General features: G+C 42.6%; 1 protein-coding gene across 1 annotated transcript in view; it reads right to left on the reverse strand.

Annotated features, from left to right (window-relative positions):
* Positions 1-10,598: 10,598 nt before the first annotated feature.
* The window catches only part of rtn4rl1a (reticulon 4 receptor-like 1a), a gene marked incomplete at both ends in the record, with an annotated part of 56,888 nt that continues 45,616 nt past the window's right edge, over positions 10,599-21,870 (reverse strand). Inside the window, 2 exons of the mRNA XM_079237853.1 lie at positions 10,599-11,498; positions 12,164-12,618. Coding sequence (XP_079093979.1) covers positions 10,599-11,498; positions 12,164-12,618 — 1,355 coding nt within the window. The remainder of the gene's footprint in view (positions 11,499-12,163; positions 12,619-21,870) is intronic.

A 21,870-nucleotide genomic window follows, 5' to 3' on the forward strand; every position in this document is an offset into this window, starting at 1 on the left:
CACCTCAAAACCCTGACTGACCCACTCCTGGACCCTCTGCAGTTCGCCTACAGGGCCAACAGGTCTGTAGACGATGCAGTCAACATGGCCCTCCACCACATCCTCCAGCATCTGGACTCCCCAGGAACCTACGCCAGGATCCTGTTCGTGGACTTTAGCTCTGCCTTCAACACCATCATCCCGTCTCTGCTGCAGGACAAGCTCTCCCAGCTGCACGTGCCCGACTCCACCTGCAGGTGGATCACAGACTTCCTGACTGACAGGAAGCAGCACGTGAAGCTGGGGAAACACGTCTCAGGCTCTCGGACCATCAGCACCGGTTCCTCCCAAGGCTGCGTTCTTTCCCCGCTGCTCTTCTCCCTGTACACCAACAGCTGCACCTCCAGTCACCAGTCCGTCAAGCTCCTGAAGTTCGCGGATGACACCACCCTCATCGGACTCATCGCTGGTGGGGACGAGTCTGCCTACAGGTGGGAGACTGACCACCTGGTGACCTGGTGCAGCCAGAACAACCTGGAGCTCAACGCTCTGAAGACAGTGGAGATGGTTGTGGACTTCAGAAAGAATGCAGCCCCACCCGCCCCTCTCATCCTGTGTGACTCCCCCGTCGAAACTGTAGAGTCCTTCCGCTTCCTGGGCTCCATCATTTTCCCAGGACCTCAAGTGGGAGCCAAAGAAGGCCCAGCAGAGGATGTTCTTCCTGAGGCAGCTGAGGAAATTCAACCTGCCAAAGAAAATGATGGTGCAGTTCTACACTGCCATCGTAGAGTCCATCCTCTGCTCCTCCATCACCGTCTGGCATGCCGCAGCCACTGCCAAGGACAAGGCCAGGCTGCAGCGCATCATCCGCTCTGCGGAGAGGGTGATTGGCTGCAATTTGCCATCCCTCCAGGTCCTGTCCACTTCCAGGTCACTGAAGCGGGCAAGAAAGATCGCAGCTGACCCCTCTCACCCTGGACACAACCTGTTCGTGTCCCTCCCCTCTGGCAGGAGACTGAGGTCCATCAGGACTAAGACCTCACGCCACACTAACAGTTTCTTCCCGTCGGCAGTCGGGCTCATCAATAGAGCCCGGGTTCCCCACTGACTGACTATCACAGGACTATTCTCGGACCATTCTTTCGGACCATTTATTTTTATTCTTTATTCCTTTCTCTCATCCTACCGGTCACTCCACTGCACAATTCATATTTAAACACTTATGCCACATACACTTAACTTTAACTTTAACTTAAACACACACGTCACTTTAACACACACGTCACTTTAACATACACTTACGTTAATGTTATCTGTTGTCTGAGCACTTTATCTTTATCTGATTTAGACATCATTGCACTGTTGCTGTCGTTGATTGTTGTTTGTCTCGTCTAATGTCTAATGTCTAATGTATGCACCTTCCGCCTAACCAAATTCCTCGTTTGTGCAAACACTCCTGGCAATGAACGGTTTCTGATTCTGATTCTGATGTAATAAAACAACTTACAACACTGTGGAACGGCTTTTCAGCCTGGGCAGTATTGTTCTGACCCCAAGGAGGAACAGACTGTCGGATAAAAGATTGCAGAGACTTTTACTGATGCGATACAATCGCTATTTTGAAGGGTTAGGGAATAGAGAAAAATGATAAACTTCATAGGATATAATGCACTTTCTGTTTTATTTAGGCAAAGATGAAGTGGATTTTCTGATTATTTAATTGCATTTTCAGTTTCTATTTTTTGGGAAAAAGTGCCATTCATTTTTCTACTTTTCTTAAACCACTACAATGATTCCTATAACAAGCTGGTTTTGTTCTTAGGAGTCGGCCCCCATTTGGTTTAGTGGGGTCTCATGTTTCCAAAAGCCTGTTTTTAATGTGTTATGCTGTTTGACCTGAATGTCCCCACCATACACAGCCTCTTGTATCCTGTTGTTTGTGGATTTTAAAGTGAGGCATATTTCTTTGGTCAGACAGTGTGAACAGGGTTAATGTTCGTTCAAGTTAATAGCTGAGTTTTATATGCCATTTTGTTTTACATGTTTACAATACACTATGTGGAAAGGCTAAGAGATGCCCTTTATTGATGTTTGTCCATGTATCTTTGCGGTTAATTTGGAGATTTGCTTAAAAAAATGGAAAGTAAAGTAACTAGTAGTGAAGTTACTTTTCAAATGCAGTAACTAGTAAAGTAATCTAGTTACAATTTTCAGAAGTAACTTGTAACTAGTTACTTTTTCTGAGTAACTACCCCAACACTGACTATCTTTGACCAAGCATACTAATGTTAACCGAACTCCATGCAGTTTTACCCACACATGCAATTAAGCTAATACCATTTTAGTAAAATCTACGGCTAATAATAGTACGCTACAGCAGGCTGTTATTATTTCTGCCAGTGAAGTTACGGTACTTCCGGATTAACACTTTGCTCTTTGACTAGCACCCTCTTGCAAATAAGGCGATTCATTTAAACCCACTGTACAGCTCGGCCTCCTCTTTTTTTCTGCTCTGCTGTTGCTGTCATGTGCAAACTCTGTCTTTTTATAAAGACACACCTGCCAACTGTCCAATCATGTAGCTTGAGGATGGTTTGTGGAGGAAAAGGCCTCCTGTGTGGGTCCACTCCAGGCTGCATGCAGCTGTAACTCCCCTCGCCTTGAAGGTTTCCATCTGTAGTCTCTCAATGAGAACACAGCCGGGATACGGGGAATCCCTGGTTTACGTTACAAAGGTAAGTGTTCACTGCTTGTGCTAACATGCATGTCATGTTGATACAGAGTTGATATGACTCTGACTGACAAGGTCAATTATTTGCTAATATTAGCCTATAACAGCTGTATCCTTATTGCAATCAGGAGAGACTTGTTTAGAGTTTAACAATAATGTATTACAATTGCATAGGGCAAAGTGCAAGAGTGCAAAGTCTTTGGCGATTGGACTAATTTGGGATCAGCAAGGGGTAGTGATGCTGATATCTGCTAAGACAGAATCCCCCAAAAGAGATCATTTAATATGAATACAATAAATCAATACCTTACCTACATAATGCCGCAGAGGTTTCCTAAGCAAAATAGAAAATTTGTCATGAGAGAAATTGTTAAGGTTAGAATTTGTTAGGCTGAGTATGCACGATTTAATGTTAACTTTGAGTTAAGAGGGTCTAGTTAAACAAAGCAAAAGACAGAGAAAGGTCTCGATGGACCGCAGACCAGGATACGGGGGTCTCTTCGATCTAGATATACAGCCCAAAAGTACAGCGGGATCTGAACTTGTTCCCATGCACTGATGTTTTGCTGCTCATGGTTGTCTGATCCAAGCCGTGCATTTGTGTTTAATATTCAATGTGCTCATGTCAGTGAGTGAAAGTGCAGTGCATGTTTTTAGCCTGGCTGCTGCTGCAAATCAAGTGGATTGTTGGGCTTAGATTGATCCATATCAGTGCACTAATTAGTATATTCCCCGCTCTGGTTGGAGTTGCTCTTCCAGGGAATAACCACACGTCCACATAATATCTAAGCTCTGCATCTTATATGTGGTTTTGGAGGAAGTTTATCATCACTGTGCAATCAATCTCTGCTGTGCTGATCTTGTGGAAAATCCTGAGATCAGAGTGTAGAAGTCAGATATCTCTCTGTCCATATTCTGTGTTCACATGAATGGTATACAACAACTGCTCTTCTTAAAAGTAAGGGGAACTCTTCTTATTATAGCTTTTATGACAAATATAACTAACTGTTTAGCTTGTCCCATAGCTGACCTCAAAGTAAAAAACTAAAATGTATCTCACATGTAATGTATTTTACAGCAGATCCAGTTGGACCATGAAGGTGCACGTTAATAAGATTTACAGGTTCATAAAGCTTCTGGGTTCTGCAGTTGACTTCAAGCAGTTGAGCCAATTGAGCTATCATCTCATACTATCTAACTGAATGACGCAATGTCAAAATGTAATCAAAAAAACCCCTGCTTTTCTCACGTGAGTGAGCAGAGAAGATGGCAAAATCCTACAAAACTGAACTTACTCAAGTGCAATGGTTTGTGGAATGTGACTCTGAGTCAGATGTTGGGACGTAGTTTGTGATGAATGATAAAAAAAACAATGTGAGCGGTGAACTTTTGCATCTTAAAAGAATGAGTCACTGCTTAAAAGCTCCAAATAATTAATAATATAGATGGACTTGAGGTGTAGGAAATAATTTGGGACAGCATCTCGATGACGGGTAGAGGACTGAAAGAGAGACGCTGTCTCTTTTAGAAAACCACCCAGCATAGCAGAGCACTGAGAAATAATAGATAGGACCCCATTAGACGGGGAGCTCTGGGTGAAAAACACATTTTTCTTATTTTAGAAAAAAATGCAGGAAATGTTTTTTTTCATTTTACTCAGGCAAGGATTTTAGTAAGAGGAGCTGAGAATTTATGACGTCGCATTGAATAGTAATCTCCAACTGTAGCGATTATTTGCATGATGATGCTTTTTTCTTTTCACACGTAGATCTTGAAGTGAGTCATCACAGGTCACTGGGCACTGGGCTTGACTGGTGCCTGACCTGATTTGAGATCTTGGTGTGAATAATATAGGACAGTTAAGCATTTTCAGTAGAACTGAAAGTGCCTTCTGCGGGGAGGCAGCAGACAGTTGCTCAGGTCATTGTTCATTCAGGCAGCCACATACAGTCCCCTGTGGGTCAGACTAGGCAAAGCTTTGAGATGTAATTGCATGTTCATGTGTAGCATTCTGCAATTATGTGAGCCAAAAGGTCTTCTCTTCCGTGTGCTCTGGTCAAAGTTTACCACCACTGACACGTTTATGCCATGCTAACGCCGTGGCTCTAAGAACGGCAATGTTGCTTCTTCAACGTGCACTCTAAGTTACTTTAGTATTGTCATTGTGAGCAAATTAGGATGCTGATGTTGGCATTTAGCGCTATAGTTTTTGAGTACAGTCTCACAGAGCTGCCAATCTTTCTGTGTTGTTCAAGTTTGGTCCACAATTACAAATATGTTTAAATTAAAGCATGTTTCGTCAGTGTTATTCAGCTGTCTCTTCTCTACAGATGTGCTCCAATTGATTTGTTTGCTCTGTTTTCGAGAGTGTTTGAACGAGGGAACAGTATATTCAAAATGTAGTTAGAAACACAAATATAGTTTCTGACACAACACAGCGTGCCGTTGTTACAGTGCAGATACAGAGACATTCAGTTGTTTCGAACATGATACTAGGATGATGAAACATTTAATAAAGCTGCAGCAAGACTCTAAAACGGAGGAAAACACACTGAAATGTTTGATTCAGCGTGCACAGCAGATGAGACATATTCGAATGCCGTTTTGCAGATTTCCTGGTTCACGTCTCTTCAGGTTAAAAATGTCTCCAACTGTTTCTGACTGTTCCCCGTTTTGTTAATGTGCACATGAACTTTTGTTACCCTTTAAAAAGATAAAGACATATATAAAAATAATGGGACCACTTGTTGTGTTTCCATTATTCTTATACTATACCACTTTTTTTCCCTGTGAAAGGTTTTTCATGAGCCGATGTGTGGTTCGAGGACAGGAATGTCGTATGTGTACAGATTGTAAAGCCCCTCTGAGGCTAATTTGTAATTTGTGATTTGGGGATATACAAAATAAACTGAATTGAATTGGTCGGGTGAGTTTGGACAAAGATGGAGTAAGAGCCGTCAATAAATGTACATTAAAGGTGCGAGTAAATGTATTAACTTGAAAAGGATATTTTTTTCCCCCAGACAGATCGTGTTGGATCCAACAGGAAAGCCTCACGGTTTCATGGTGGCACATCCTTGTTGCCTCCATTACGGTGCCACAACCTTCCTCTTAATTCAAATCAGATATCTGCCTGTAATGAGTGTAATGAAGCCTGATGGAGTTATGGTACTGAAAAGCAGGCTGGTGTTAAATGGTGCTTACAGGGAGGTACTGTAAGGCATGTGAGCTGGTGCGTGATGGATGCCATGCGCTTGGATGGCGATGGTAACGAAAATCAAATCATGTAGTTGAGACATTCTGCATCGGAGGGAGGGTGAACACAGCACAAATGGTGGATGCATCAGTTTGGTGGGAACATCACACATTTGCATTTCACTGAAGGTGTCTCTCATGTTTTAGTTTCCCCGCATGTTTCACAAAATCACCCACTGTTCTTTCTAGCAGTGCTTCATTTCTTTATTTTCACTCTCCCTTGCTCTTTTCTGCTTTTCTCTTTCTGAGTCTTAACTCTTCGGGGATTCACACAGAGAAATCAATTTTGCTTGGCCTCTTTGCCTTTGGAAGGGAACATAGGCATATATAAATATTCACATGCGGCTATTTCAGATCCTCAGCTTGGGGAATGAACTAGTGGATGAGCTGTTCTTCTGTTTGATCATAAAGCCTGTATACATGTGTCTCTATGGATGATTTCTGTCTTTCCGTGCATCCCTCTATATAACTCTTTCCTCACTACCTTGTTTTCTCCCTGAAACTCTTCCTTCCGTAACTTCTCACATGCTTCTGATCGTCCTTAACTGCATCTTTATATCTTTTGACTTGCTTTTTTTTGTGTGCCTCCTATCAGCTTCCCTTTGCAACTTTATTTCTTTTCTCCTTTGTATTATCTTTTTTGTACTTAACTTTTTCTTCATTGCCTTCACTGTTTTACTATCTTTCTGCCATCTTTCTTTCTTTTTATCACTGCATTCATTCGTCCCTCCTTTTCCTTAATAAGATCCTCCCTTGCTTCATTGTTCACTTTCTTTTGTATGTTACTTCCTATATAACTTTTTGTTCTTCCTTTCCTTATTACTTTGCTCCTTTTGTCATTCAAGTGAGGTTGAAAGAAGGAAGTGTCACTTCTGTTTTATAACTGATTCCTATGTCATACTCGCTCTGAACACATTGAGACTGAAGCTCTGATACAAAGACTGCTCCTCATTACATGTAGTGTCTCCACGTGGGTAAACACAAGGGAACTTCAGCCCAGGCTTTGTTTGGGAGACACGTGCAGGGATTGACAGACACAACTTGGAGCTGATGCTTCAGCCACTTCCTCTCTACTGGCTGCTGGTCTGTTTGGGACTGATAACTACTTCCTGCAGACATCTCCACCTTTCTGCCTTTAAATCCTTGTGCTTTAGTCTCTCTCTCTCTCTCTCTCTCTCTCTCGTTCTCTCTCTCTCTCTCTCTCTCGTTCTCTCTCTCTCCAGCCCAATTGTCAGCTTTGTTTTACAAACAGAGCTGTGATACTGTCTCTCAGAGGCACACCTCTTCCCTTGCCCTAGCCGGCTGTCAGGCTGTATCTGCTGTGACAGTGGGCAGACTTCGTACACCGGTGGACACGCACATATAATACACAAACACACACAGACACCGAACAATCCAGTGACACGTGCACACACTCATGCATAAATGTGAACACTGTGCAAACGATCAAGGTGGACGCAGCACATGCTCGCGCTCCATTGGACCTCACCTTCACCTGAGCAAGACACCTCCCTCGCCCCCCTTACAGCTAATACAGCTTGACAGGTGCGTGAGTTTTTGAATGTGTGTGTGCGTGCTGGCGCTTACAGTCATTCTGATGCATATTTTATATGAGGCTGCTGAGCGTATGAGTGAAACTAGGGCATGAAGGAGGCCAAAATACATCCTGGTTAAATGTGTGTGTGTGTGTTTCTCATTCCCAGCAGTTGTAGATGAATTTGCGCACTTAGTCCATTACCTTTAAAAAAAAAAAAAAAAAAAAAAAAAAAAAATCTTTCTTTTCACTGTCTTATCAGTCAGCCTGAGGGCTCATTTTGGAGGTATTTCTATTAGCTACACACAAACACACACACACACACACACACACACACACACACACACACGTTACTAAAGCGAGGCAAACAAACACAGACCACCTCAGCCATTTGAGGACACTTTCTGTTTAATGTTATTTATAAACAGCTTTTGAGTCTGGCATTGTTTGATAACCACGTACAAAACATTTGAGTTGCACAAAGGAAGAGAGGAGAGAAAAAGAATAAGGAGATAGAGGGGAGGAAGGAGGGAACAACAAAGATGGACGAGAAAGGAGAGGATATGGTGGAGCAGGAGGGAGAGAAATGCAAGCAAGAAGGGAGGGAGGGGAGGTGAGGAGAAGGTGGGAGGGAAAGACAGCGGGATGAATAGGGAGATATAAACGCATAGAGGAGGATGTTGTGTTAGAGTACCGTATATTGAATGACTCAGCAAAACAAAACAAAATGAAATAATGATAATGATCTTATTTAATAAAAAATAAAGTTCCAGCTCCTAGCTCCCTGTTTTTTTCTTTTTAGGGAACTATCGAGAGACAGCAGACAGTTTCCCTTATTTTTTCTTCATTTTTTTTACAAAAAGAAAAAAAAAAATCCTCACAGGAATAAACAGACACAATTTACATCACCTCTGGGATCACAGCAGCACAAACAAGTTCACCAGAAGGGGTCTCTAATCCTACATGTCAGAAGAATGACACCAGTGACAGGCCTCTGTTCGTCCCCAACATTTAGATAGATAGACATAAAAAGGCGGGGCTCAGCGGGAACACACACAAGCAGGGTACAAATGTGGCCCCTGCTCTCTGATTCCCATCCGAACCACGCGTGTTTAGGTTGCCAGCAAACCATACTGATAACTTCTTGTGCTTTTTGTCAGCATGCCATGATTTTAGCTTTTTAGCTAAGTCATATTTTGCATACAAGGGCAGCTCCTTCTTAAAATAGAATGTATAACTTTGTAATACTAAAAGAAATAAAGACTTTTAGCATCATTGGCTAGTTAAGGTACCCGGATGGCCCGTGTGTATCTGTACAGGGTTCACCTATTGTAGTTGAGCTCTTGAGACTTTAAGTGAAGGACTGAAATAGTTCAGGTCTGAAGTCATAACCTGTGGTGCTCTGCTCTGGGATTTGAAATCCCTGCACTAACATGGTTTAGTAGTTTGCAGTGTGACAGGAAGGCTGTGAAGGTGATCGGGCTTTGTTAGGGTTGTGTGTGCTTGAACCGCTCCAGTTCATACAGAACACCGCGTCCCATCGTCCTCTCTGTCCTTGTTATTTCATGAAGAAGACTCAGAAAGTGTCGGTCCTCTCGGATGTAGCAGCATTAATATCCAACTCTCTACTCAGTGCTTACAGATTGTCGAGTCCATCTGTTTTGGAGCACAAAAAAACACATCAGAGAGGACAAGGACAGGAGTGAAGTAGGAGTTTGTCCGTTCCTTTGCCCTGTGGTGATCATCCCATATTCTGAGCTGTTTGTGTTATGCAGTTATTTAAACCATTGCATGATATACAGTACATTGTCGTCTTGCGATTGGTCATCTGCACTCCTCTCTGATTGTAGGGTCATTTTTCCAGCATTTGAAACCTTCCTGTGACTATTTGGATTGAAATCATCTGTACTTGAAGGATATATTTTGCCTCCACAGCATTGCAAAGGAACGTACATAACAGTTTCTGGAAGTCAGACGTTGTGTGAGCCAGGCTCCAGCTTTTCCTTGGCCTGCATGTGTTGACCTTTTAGGCTCGTAGATGCCTCTGTTTCGTAGCCAGTGAATTTGAAGAGTGAATAAAGTCATCCATAACCTCCATAGTTTGTCCTTCATTAGACATTCGCATCTAGTGTTGTTCTACCCACATGGCTTTAGTGTTTTTTTTTTGTTGTTGTATTTTTTAAGTAGACACGCAATCATACAATACAAACAGTTACACAGACATTCTTTAACTCACTCATGTACACTGACTGTGACCGGTTGGCTCTTTACAATGAAAGGTTGGTTCTGAATGGCTTTTAAGTAGAAGTGTTGCAAGGACAACAGACACCTTATAACAGGACTAGTTTGAAGAATTGCCAGTTATATAGATGTGTCACACGAGTGGTGTTTTTTTTAGAGTTTTAACTAAAAAAGTAAAGATGTGCATCAAAGTGGGTTAACCTTCCTGTGAGACATGCAAGTAAAATGGCTTTATTACTAGATATACAGTGATTCTAGTTATTACTGCTATGACAGTACGGTGATTCACTTTACTGTCACTTGTGTCTGCAGTATCTTGCTTCTGGACCTTAAGGTGCTGTTGAGTGAGCAGTGTGACAGTTATGAATGACTGTCTTCATCTCAGCGTGAGTGACAGATGGAGAGAGCATTATTGTGTGGAGGGCAAACCATAGAGGCAGAGCCTTGAACTGTTTTGATCCTTATTGTGAGTGTTTCTTGCTGTTACTTGAATGAGTCATTGGCTTGTTATTTTATGTGGCTGTAGGTTTTTTTTATAAGAGCATGGATTTAGTGAAGCAATCGACGCCACAGAGACAAATGTTACGTTTTCCTGATGTTTCCCTTGGTGACATCATCAAAGCAATAGGCTAAATTGTTTTCCCTGTTTTCCCATGTTTTGATTATGACTCATAAAGATTCCTGCCTTAATACAGCAGGGGTACTTTGACAGTAGATATTTGATAATGTTCTATTTTTTTACACAGTCATGTACACACAGTTATGCACACGTGCCTCATTTAAAGAGCCAGGACAGGGTGGTTCAGGAGAATGAATCATAAGGCTGGATCACCAGCACAAAAGTGGCAGTTTCCTGTCTCAGCGTAGGATGACAGAGTTGAGTGACAGCAGCAGAGCTGTTAGTAAACAGAAGGTATAATCGGCAAAGTGTGACCCTGCGTTGTTAGTGGCTCTCTGGACCCCACTTGGTGGGCCGACAGAAGTTCTTGGGATGCACTTGTTCTTCCTCCTTGCAGTTCCAGACAGATCATATTTGCCTCCATCTGGAGTATAGTCTTTCTCACCCCCCTCCCGCAGTACCTGCACCTCATTCTGCCCCCCTTTTGCCTTGCGGCCCCGGCGGGTACAGTTTCTGCGGCCTCCCTTTGGTGGCCGCGGCAGGGGCGAGGGTGAAGGCAAGCTGTACTGATCCCCGTGGGGCAAGTACGGCCTCTGATGGTGGGTGTGACGGTTTCTGTGACGATTCAGGTGGTTCAAAGACTCTCCATGCTCCGTCTCTCCACCTGGGGCACCGTGTGCGTGACCCTCTGTTGACAGGCAACTGGGCAGCTCCTCTTTCTTCAGCGTTTTCAGGTCCTTCTCCGCCAGCTCTGGTGGTGAAACACACATCAGAGTTGAGGTGGAGCCTCTGAACCTACGCAGCCAATCCCAAAGTGACAGTGCCTTGCAGTCACACTCCCAGGGGTTGTCGTTCAGTCGTAGGTACTCCAGGGCCGGCAGGAGAGTCAAGCTGGATCCGGATAGCTCAGTGAGGGAGTTATTAAACAGGTACAGGGTGGTGAGGCGCCGCAGGTCATGGAAAGCTTGGCGGTCAACCCACTGGATCCGGTTCTGGTGCAGAAGCAGGCGGTCTAAGGAGCCCAGACCACGGAAAGTGTTCTGGCGAAGGCTCCATAGCTTATTGCCGTGCAGGAAGAGATGACTCAGGTTCAGAAGGTCGATGAATAGATCGTCCTCCAGGAACTCCAACTGGTTGTCCTGCCAGGATGTAGGGGAAGGATGGAAGGTAAAAACAAACAAACAAACAGAAGTTTAAAATGGGATGCAGGCCATTGAACACCAATTTGATTCTGTAAGAGTAATTTAAGATAAATGTGCTATATTATGATATAATGTCATTGGAAAAACATTATTATCCTACTCTACATGGATTTTAGCAGTATTCTTGTCTTGTACAGAAGAACAAATACATACATACATACATACATACATGCATACATGCATACACACACACACATACATGCATACATGCATACACACGCACATACACACACACACACACACATACATTATACAACACAAAGACTAGGTTTGCCTTATTGCGCACAATACATTAACAAAGCACATTAAGTACAGGTAGCTGGGCTATGCAAGGAATTAAAAGTCTGTATCGTTCTTTGATGCAGACTGATCTGTACGGCTTCCAGAGGGCAGTAGCTAAAAAAGTGGTGAGCGGTATAAGAGGGGTCAAAAAAGGATTTTCTTGGCTATTTCCCCTGTACTCAGCTAGGATTTGATCATTGTGCAATTAATATAAATCACAATATATAGTAAGTGCTGAGCCAGGCTGATTACACCATAATGTGATTGTGGTTGCAGATGTAATATACAGTAAAGATAAAAGCAGACTGTTATCCATGTACCTGTAGGTAGAGATACTGGAGATTATTGAGGCCTGCGAAGATGCCTGGAGGCAGGGTGATCAGGCCGCAGTGGTACAGGTGCAGGGCGTGTAGCCTCCCCAGGCCCAGGAAGGTGTCTGAAGCAACAGCCTGCAGGTGCCGGTTGTCCCCAAGATCGAGCTCCTCCAGACGGTCAAAGCCATGGAAGGTGGAGGGTTGTATGTAGGAGATGTTGTTGGAATAAAGCCACAACATGGTGGTGGTGGGCGAGAAGTGGCCGCGAAGCAGCCGCTGGATCTTGTTGTTCTGCAGGAAGACGCGCTCGCTCTGGGCAGGGATGCCCTCAGGCACGGCATGGAAGTTGTGGGCCTGGCAGGAGACGGTGCTAGGTGAGGTGTAGCAGATGCAGTGGCGAGGGCACGGCAGAGAGAGATCCAGGCCACACAGCACCAACAGTAACTCCACCCCACCATAACCTGAGAGAGGAGAGGAGAATAAGAGAGAAAGGAAAGAGAGCAGGAAAAAAAAGACAAGCAGAATTAGCTGGAGTCATACAGCAGAGCTCCTGTTACACACATGTACACACTTTATTATTCAGGTATTGTTTTGTTAGCCCATATTTTGTATTCCCAAACTGTTCACGCTAAATCTTAACCTTGCCTTCTCTCCACTGTTATATTCATCTTAATCTCAAATCCAAACTCAGGGGACCATATTTTTTACATTTGGCAAAAACCTTGAAAACCCTTAATACTAAGAGGCACCTTCACCACTGACACACTACTCCTCAGATGCAGGATTTTTTTTTTTTTAAAGGTAGTATAATTGTCACATTTCCTTAATGTGTTCCTGGGACCAATCTTGACAATTCAGCATCCTATCAAGCACCGCACAATGTTATATCTTTTGGTTATCCTCTAAAGGCGACAGGAAAATCGATGTTTCTCCTGCTTACAAGTAAACATGCACCTCATCTGTAATACATTCCCACAATAAGGGGAAGCGAGAAAACAAAAGCGAGGGAGAGAGAGGAAATGGAGGATGAAGCGGGAATCATCTGCAGCATGCCTGTGAAGTGGATATTACTTTTTGTTTTCAGACTCCCCTCATCTCACTCCTTAGTTATTTATTAGATTTCTTTTCCCTGCGTTGGATCACACCAGTGTTGATCATGTATTGTGTAGCCAGAGAGGTAACAAGAAAAAGAAAAAAGGAAGATGATGGAAACATGCTGATCCGGGAGTGATTACTGGGCGGACAGAGTTACGATGCATATGAACAGAATGTGCTGACATGTGTGACATGGACAGATGTGATCGACAGATGTCAGCTTGTCCAGGACGCTACTGCTCTGTAAAGAACAACATGTTTTGAAATGTCAGCAGAGGACGGAGCAGCAGTATGCATCTGCATTGCTCTGTGCACTTGTGTTACCACGCACATCTATATGTGTGTTGTCCTCAAGTCTCTCTGTATACGTGACATTTTATCTGGAACATATTGTGAGAGCAGTGTCTGTTGTATTTGACAAGACTGACCTTTTCATAAAACACACAGCTGTCCTCATGGCAGACAGCTCTCTGTCGTTGGTTACCAACAAGAAATCAATACTGTGCGGTCCTCTTTAATACTGTAGATTAAACATTTAGAAATAAAGATGGTAAAAGGGAGACACTCCAGGAACAGGGGAAACAGTATTTTTTACAAATAGATTTCACCGTGACACTTTTCTAAAATGTTATGTTTAAATATGTAAATGATGCATTATCTAAGGCTAACTTTTAGTGAATTTTGGAGAAATCTAGAGATGCAAATATAGGCACCATGTAGTACAAACACCGGAATGTGTATTTTGGATGTTTTCTTTCCACTGTTATGGAAGTAAAGTAGCCAGAAATCTCAAAATTGATCAGTGTGTGAAAAACAATGTTTTTGCCTGCAACAACAACTTAATTATTTGTGAATTTTAGTGACGTTTTACTCTTTAATAATTGATGAAACACACACTTTAATCGGATAGGTCAGAGGTATACAATTAGATTAGATTAGAAAGCTTTATTAATCCCCAGTGTGCAAACTCATTTGCCACCAAATCAACTCATACAGACAACAGTAGACGTAGTTTTCACAGTGCACAATTACAAGTCAACGAGGAGAATTTCCTCATGCAAAGGTCCAGAACATCACAATAATAAATTATGTCAATGCTATGATTTAGTGCCACATAATTTGAAGTAGTCTATCGGTTGTATCAATGTATGTAATAGAAAAAAGCAAGTGAACAAAGTTCAATTGAATAATATTGAAAAAAATACGAAGATTTGTTTTTTTTGTACGTTCAGCCATTTCTCCTCCTCTTTTAACGTTCTTTTAATGTGTTTCATACTGATTTGTTTTATACTCAAAGTCTGCCTTTATATTTGATTGGTCAAATGTTATATATCTGTAAGCTGTAACATACAGTGTGTATTCAGTCCCTATGGGTATCAAAAGGATTATACCTCTCTGTTTTGTCCTCTTCTACTCCTCCACTTTATTTGTTCATCTGTGTTGCCCTATATGCTTCATGTGCGGCTCCACCCTGCATGCTGTACCTGTTAATGAGGTATAAAGCTCCTATCTGCTACTTATTGTATAAAATGTGGACTGTGTTATAGAGCATATTGGACTGTATGTGCATGCCTGTGTGTATCTGTGACTTTGTTTCCTTGTGCTTCTTTTTGAGAATCCCTTGACAAAACTGTTTTCTTGGTTTGAGGTTTTATTAGTTCCTTTTAGCTTTTACGTTTTATTGTATAAATTGACATGACCATGACACATAGCTCTTCATGTACGTCTTCATGTACATGCAAAGTACACTCTACATGGGACTACAAAGGGTTTGATAACTGAGAGTTCAGCAACCTGTCAGCTGGTAGTGTGAGTTTACATTGTTGAACTCCCCAGAATGTGTTCCCATTGGTTTCGTAAAAATATATCTTTCCATTCAAATTGTCAACAGTATAAGTCAGCTTGACACGTACTTGTGATAGTGCTTCTGGTGTTAGTTTGCATTTACAATTGCTTTTGCTTCGCCGTTGCCTTCTGTTTACCCCTGCAGTCTTTTTCTTTTTTCTTTTTGTATTTTCATCACCATCGCGTTATATCTGACTTCTTTCGTCCTCCGCATTGCCTCTTTTATTCTTTCCAATTATATCCTCTAAATTATTCTGCTTGTCATTGTGCAATGTAGTGTGTATGTAGTAGTGCGTGTATTCTGTACTTTTGAGCCGATCTGAGTGAAATGTGTGTTTGCATCTCTGCTTGCTGCTTGTGGGTGTTTAAAATGTAAAGATTGAGAGATGGATGTGATTAAATCAGATATTACAGCTGCAGACTGTGACACTGTATGGCTGTGCCACTGGAGCAGCAACTCTCCCACCAGCATCCAGTCATTCAAACATTTGATCATTTGAGAGGCCATTGTCTTTTTTTACTGATAGTGTTAGTCTGCTTTTGATACTATGTAGCAAATGAGAAAAACAAGGTTTACAGTTCAAGGTTGCAATAAGTGTATAGATAATGCATGAGCAGTTTTTAAAACATATTGCTATTTAAATGTATTTTCAGCACCAGTGAGGAAAAATCGGCAATCAACAACAAATTCTTGATAACATGTTTTCAAATCTTTGGAATTACTACTGTATATTTTCAACTGCTCATCTCCGCAGCAGTAGTGCCTTCTGCATACATTAATAGACAGCTAATTGTAAATCAGCAATTAGCAGATGTATCAAGTTGGCAATGAGCCAAGCGTCAGACCTCCCAGTAAGGAGACTCTAGGTACATACAAATATGTTTCACCAGTAATTCTTCATGAAGCATATCCCTGTCTACTGCTTGCTGTTAAATAGGAAAATGAATCAGGCTGAGTTTCCATAAAAGTGGTTTGGCCTGCTGTGAATCTCTGGTGAAGGGGTGTAATGTTTTATAGCTCATTTGATACCTACTACCATCTTAAGATTGAAATATGTTTTGTTCTTTAGTCACCAGGTGCTCTGCTGAACAAGGGTGGAGCGCAGTATGTGGGCTGCAGCTTGTGCTAAACCATTTGCAAATTTGATTCGTCGGACATTATACAAATAATAATAAAAAATGTCTATATCACCTTTCAAAAATATATTAAAATGCTTTACAATAAAAACATAATAAAATGCTAAGGGAGGTGTATCTAATATGCATAAAATACCTCAACAATAATACTGGACAATTACAGTACACTTCAGTCACTACAGATAGAGTATATAAGTATGTGGACACCTGAGCATTACATCTACACAGTATGTAATTTCTACACGGGTCTCATTGCTGTAAAACAGACTCCACTCTCCTGGAAAAGCCTTTTGCAATATTTTGTAACTTGGGTGTTGGGATATGCATTAGTGAGATCTGACACTGATGAGGAGTGACACGGCATTGTTCATATTCTGAGTTTCAGTTAATCCCAAGAGATTCCTCGGGCTCAGTGCAGGCCTGAACCTCACAGCAAACTGGACCTGGCTTTGTGTGCGGGGCTATTGTCATGTTGTTACAGGAAAACGTTTTTTCTCAAAGTGTTAAAGCACACTATTGTCTTTCCTGTATTGGAACTGAAGCGGTCTCACTGAAATCATAAAACACAGCCCGAGACCAACAAAAACCACAATCGTATATGGTTGAGTGGTCTATTGTGTAAATCTACTCTTTGGAAAAGTGATAGAGGACTGTCGACGACACCACCAAATAGGTTTTGCTGTTCAAATCCCAGCTTGATTGAATCATAATCACACTGGTGTCGATGTCCTTTTGTCCTCTGGGTTGGCAAACATGCACAGCTTTCGCTTTACACCAGTAATTGTCCATTTCAGTAAGTGATGCCTTTTTAATCACAACTCTCTCTCTTTGCACTCTGCGTCTGTCTCCTGCTGGTTGTTTGTCTAAATTCTCACCTTAGCCTCCCCGGATAGATATTAGCTGAAAGCTTCATCAAGCACAGCCGGGGTTCAATTTCTCTCCTCGTCTCTGCTCCATCACTCCACACCAGGCATTATGCGCACACACACACACACACACACACACACACACACACACACACACACACACACACACACACACACACACACACACACACACACACACACACAAAAGAAAAGAAGCATATCCACATGCTGCTTGTCAGGCCATCATCACAACTGCCTCTGCCTCCCAACTACAACTTGGCATCTGGAGGAGAGGCACCTGCCAGTCATTCTGGTGAACATAAGGGAAAAAGTAACAGAGCGGTGAATGTGAGAGAGGGAGGGAAAAGAAGAGGAGGGGAGCCAGAGAGGAGGGGAGTGGGCAATATCAAACTCAAAGAGAATGGGAAGCTCTTAAACATGAAAGTAGAGGCAAGGGGAGGGAGGCTCAGCGTGGCAGTGTGGGAGGGAAAGAGAGCAGAGCGAGTGAGACTGCTTATAAAGGATGATGGGGTGACAGGGATCTTCTGTGAGGCGTAGACCATTATATATGTAGGTGTCTAAATGTTTGTCTGCTCTGCAGAGAACACAGCTGTGCCTTCCGATGAAATGACAACTAATTCTATGACCTTCTTTGAGGTGAGTCAGATAAACACTTGCAAATTAATTAACACACATGCACACTCGACTTGCAGAGAAAAAAACATTTAGTCACACTGAATCACTTGTATTTTTCTTGTTCACCCAGGTGCGCGCACACACGTGCACACAGGCCGCGGGCACATACACCCACATACAGACACAGATAATCAACTGTAATTAAACAGCAGTGGCAGGGTTTCACCTGAAAAATATACAAATAGATTCAAAAAGCAAGAGCAAAACAGAGTGAAAATGGGAGAGAAATAAGAGTGGAATTTACAAAAATGAGGAGGCAGAGAATGAGACAGGGTGCAGGAGGGACAGCGGCTCGCTCAGACACTCAATATAGATGCTGCTGCTCCTCTCTTGTTGGTGGTTGATTTAGCTTAGCATAATCCCAAAGATCATTTAGTGTTGCTCATTCAAATGGTGATAAATCTCTGGCAGAGTTAATGAGAGATTTAAATGGCGTCATTGCCTCAAAGACACAGCTGAAATATCTCTGCAGTATATAATCCTCCCCTCATGTAATATAGTACATCACCATTACATCCATCTTCATATTGGAGACAAACCAGGTCAATATTGCCGGCTCTGCACCACTGATCCTCTGTGGCCTTGAAATAACTATTTTGTAGTCTTGAAAGTTTCTTTTATTTAGTCTCACTTCTGTGAACCCAAAGAAAACAATGAAAGCAAAGCTTGCAGACAAATCATGTCTGACCAGCCAGAGTTGGAGTGACTGATTTCATGAAACAAACCTGACAATGAAGTACTCACTGTGGAATACTCATCTTAAGCAAGTTAATGTCTATAGCATGTACATTGGTGGCTGCCACATGATGAGATCTGAAAGTCTACAGTATCATTTACTTCACAAATAGCCATTGTTAATGCACTAAAGCATATAAATCCACCAGCTTTGGTCCTTTTTAATCTTGTATAATAATAGGAAACTGCAGACTCTTTAACCTCAGGATCCCCAGCACAGCGGTGTTGTTTGCCTCTGTCCAGCAAGGAAGCAAAGTGCTTAAATTTGAAAGAAAAATCGATGTTCATTATAATGAAGCACCTTAAGTGGGACCTCGCCTGTTTAACAAATCCGAGGAGGCCTGCTTGAAAATTGTTTTCAAAGGTATCTAGGTATTTTACTGTGTGGTCTCTTCTCCCCCGCCTGACACTGCCTGGTCTGATTGTCTGCTCTGGCCCCTGGCCCGGCATAGTGACAGCTGTTCAGCACACACCACACATGCCCATTAAAAACATTCACACAATCTACTCAGATCAGGGCATCTGCAAACACGTGTGTGTGTCTGTGTGTCTGTGTGTGTGTGTGTGTGTGTGTGTGTGTGTGTGTGCGTGCGCACGTGTGTGTGAGAGAGAGAGATAGAGAGAGAGATAGAGAGAGAGAGAAAATGCAAAAATAACCTCTACCCTCTTTGTATGCAGTAATTGGGTCATTTAAAGGGTAAGCTTATCTCAACACTAATCAAGCTCTTATTATACTCAGAAAAACTTTGCCTACCCCTCCCTCCCATATGCACACTCTCTACATGCATAATCAGATGATGCAGGTCACAGCTTTCCATATTTAACTCCTGCCTATTAGTGGAGGAAAGACGTCAGCGGGCGTACAGTAGTGCTGCTGCTGCTCGCCGTCTCATTCTGCCTCACTGAAACCATAATAACATGTGTCAATGGTAAAAAGAGGCCATGGTCCGACTTCGATGAGCAGGTATACCCCCCTCCTCAGGCATCAAACACTAATGCATTCAGGGAAGCAAGGACACGGGAAGCCGAGACCCACACTCTTCTACACAGAAACACGATGTGTACTGCACTTGGGGAGCACCTGTCATTAAAAAAAGTGAAGAAAATTGGAAAACAAAAATCACGGTTCAACTGCTTATTTACTTAGAAATACACTGGTTCCCAGTGAGATGCTCATTTGCAAAAAAACTTTATCTGAGTATCTGAGCTGCTAGTATTGAAAGACAATCGTTTTTATTATTATCGTAAACTGATGTGAAGCAGTGTACTGTTACTGTGTACTGTCGGTGCACTTTATTTTACTTTTTTATATTCTATTGTAAATTGAATATGGTTCTATTCATTGCACTGTGTTGATTGTTGTTGTTTGTCTAATGAAAGCACCACCGGCCAAGACAAATTTCTCGTTTGTGAAACATACCTCGCAAATAAATGGTTCTGATTCTGAAATCATAAAACTAAATGTTTGGGTGCGTGGGAACATCAAGCAGATTTTTTTTAAATAAGTAAGTGATAACAATGAGCATACTGAAAACTATGAAACATACACTATTCCGAACAATAACACACATGCCTAAATGCCTAAATGCAGATGCAACGTGACGCCCAAACACACACTCGCACACGGATGTACAGCCGCAATGGAGCTAATTCACAGGATTTTCACAGCTGACTGACCGTGATCTGGCAGAAGGCGCCTGTGTTTGCTAAGATGGTGTGTATGTACGTGTGTGTGTGTGTACGTGTGTGTGTACATCCACAAACACTCTACAGCAGTTGTGGTTGGGATGCTGGTTGGCCTCCTGTGTCTTCCCATGACTGAATCTGGAACGCTCTTTGGCAGATATCCTCAGTGGAGAGCAGGGAGAAATGAGGCTGTCCAACAAGCCAACGAGAAGAGGGAAGGAAAGTGCAGCATGGCAGCCCAGCTGTTTCCTTTTCTTAATAGCTGTTGGTCCAATTCCCCTCAGCACAAGGAAAATATCTCCTCCTCTTCTTGTGACTACAGCATTCCCTGCTCTCTCCTCTATACTGCAGGTATGAATCACCCTTTGTCACCCTCCTCCGCTCTCCTCCCTGTTGTTCGTTTAGTTTCCCATCTGTCTCTATTACAAAGACTGCTAAAAGTACATCTGGACTTATTATTGCATAAATCTTTCATGGCAATGACTGTCTGCGCTCTTGCACCTCGTTTCCACAGTATTTGTTTTTGAGGCACTTGGAGCGAGAAATTTCCGTCATGCTTGGGGATTACACTTGTAAATCAGACACACACAGATTCAAGAAAAGAGAGAAGAAAAGACGAAGGAGGCAGAAGGCAAACGAGATGAAGGGTTACAAATCCAAATATCCAGAATGACAAGTGAAGTGAGAGATTTCAGCGCAGTGACATGTCCGAGGGATCTTCTATCACTGGGCTGTTTTATCGGATAACACGCTGTTACTGCACTTGCCTTTCACTGAGCCAATCACAGGCAGGCATGGGCTATTTTTCAGACTGATTGGCCACAACAAGCAGGAGGGGGGGTGTCGGCATCAGGTCTCTCATTAAACAGCCTCCCCATGGAGAATGATTTTAAGCACCATAGAACTGTCAGCACTTGATGCGATCAGTTTCGTTCCAAAATGAGTTATCTAGCAGCTGACAAATGTGAAACCTACTGCAACAGAATGATTAATGACTTGAGAGCACAACTAAACATACAGTATACTGTGCTGGAATAGAATTGCCTGATCAACCCCGTCCATCTAAATCCAGAGTGTCGGACTGAAATGTTTCTAATAGTTTACAAGTGACAGCCATTTTAAGCGTTCTCACGACACCATTAGCATGATATTAGTGTGGCAAAGAGTTGTGCTCTCCTCGTTCGGCCTGCTTTTTTCTTGTTGACATGTTTCCCACTATGGTGCTGAAGGAAAATACATTCAGGTGGCATGACAGAGAAATAGCAGAGAGAAGACATCAGTCAGGAAATATGAGAAGGGCAGTGAAAGGGAGAGGAGGGATGTATGGCAGGCGAACAGGAGGACGTGTCACAGCTTTGCTCCATCAGCTAAAGAAAGATGGATGAAGCGAGAAGAGCATGTCGGCTAAACTCCCTCCCATCAGTCATCGGATCTGGCTAATCTGAAGGTTGCTGGTTAAACTCCGCTATCAGTCATAGTGTTCGGCTCCTGTGAAGGTTAGAATCATCTGGAAATGTCTCGCCTTGCTCTTCTTCTGCTTTCTAGTTTGTTGTGCTACAGTTCCTCGTTTTCTCAATTACTTTTTGATTTTGATCATGAACTTGTCTGCCCTCCCATTCCGGAGGTCCTGTTTCTATTTAAAGAGATACTCCA

Source organism: Taurulus bubalis, assembly GCF_910589615.1.
Source record: "Taurulus bubalis genome assembly, chromosome: 2".
NCBI classification, from domain to species: Eukaryota; Metazoa; Chordata; class Actinopteri; order Perciformes; family Cottidae; genus Taurulus; species Taurulus bubalis.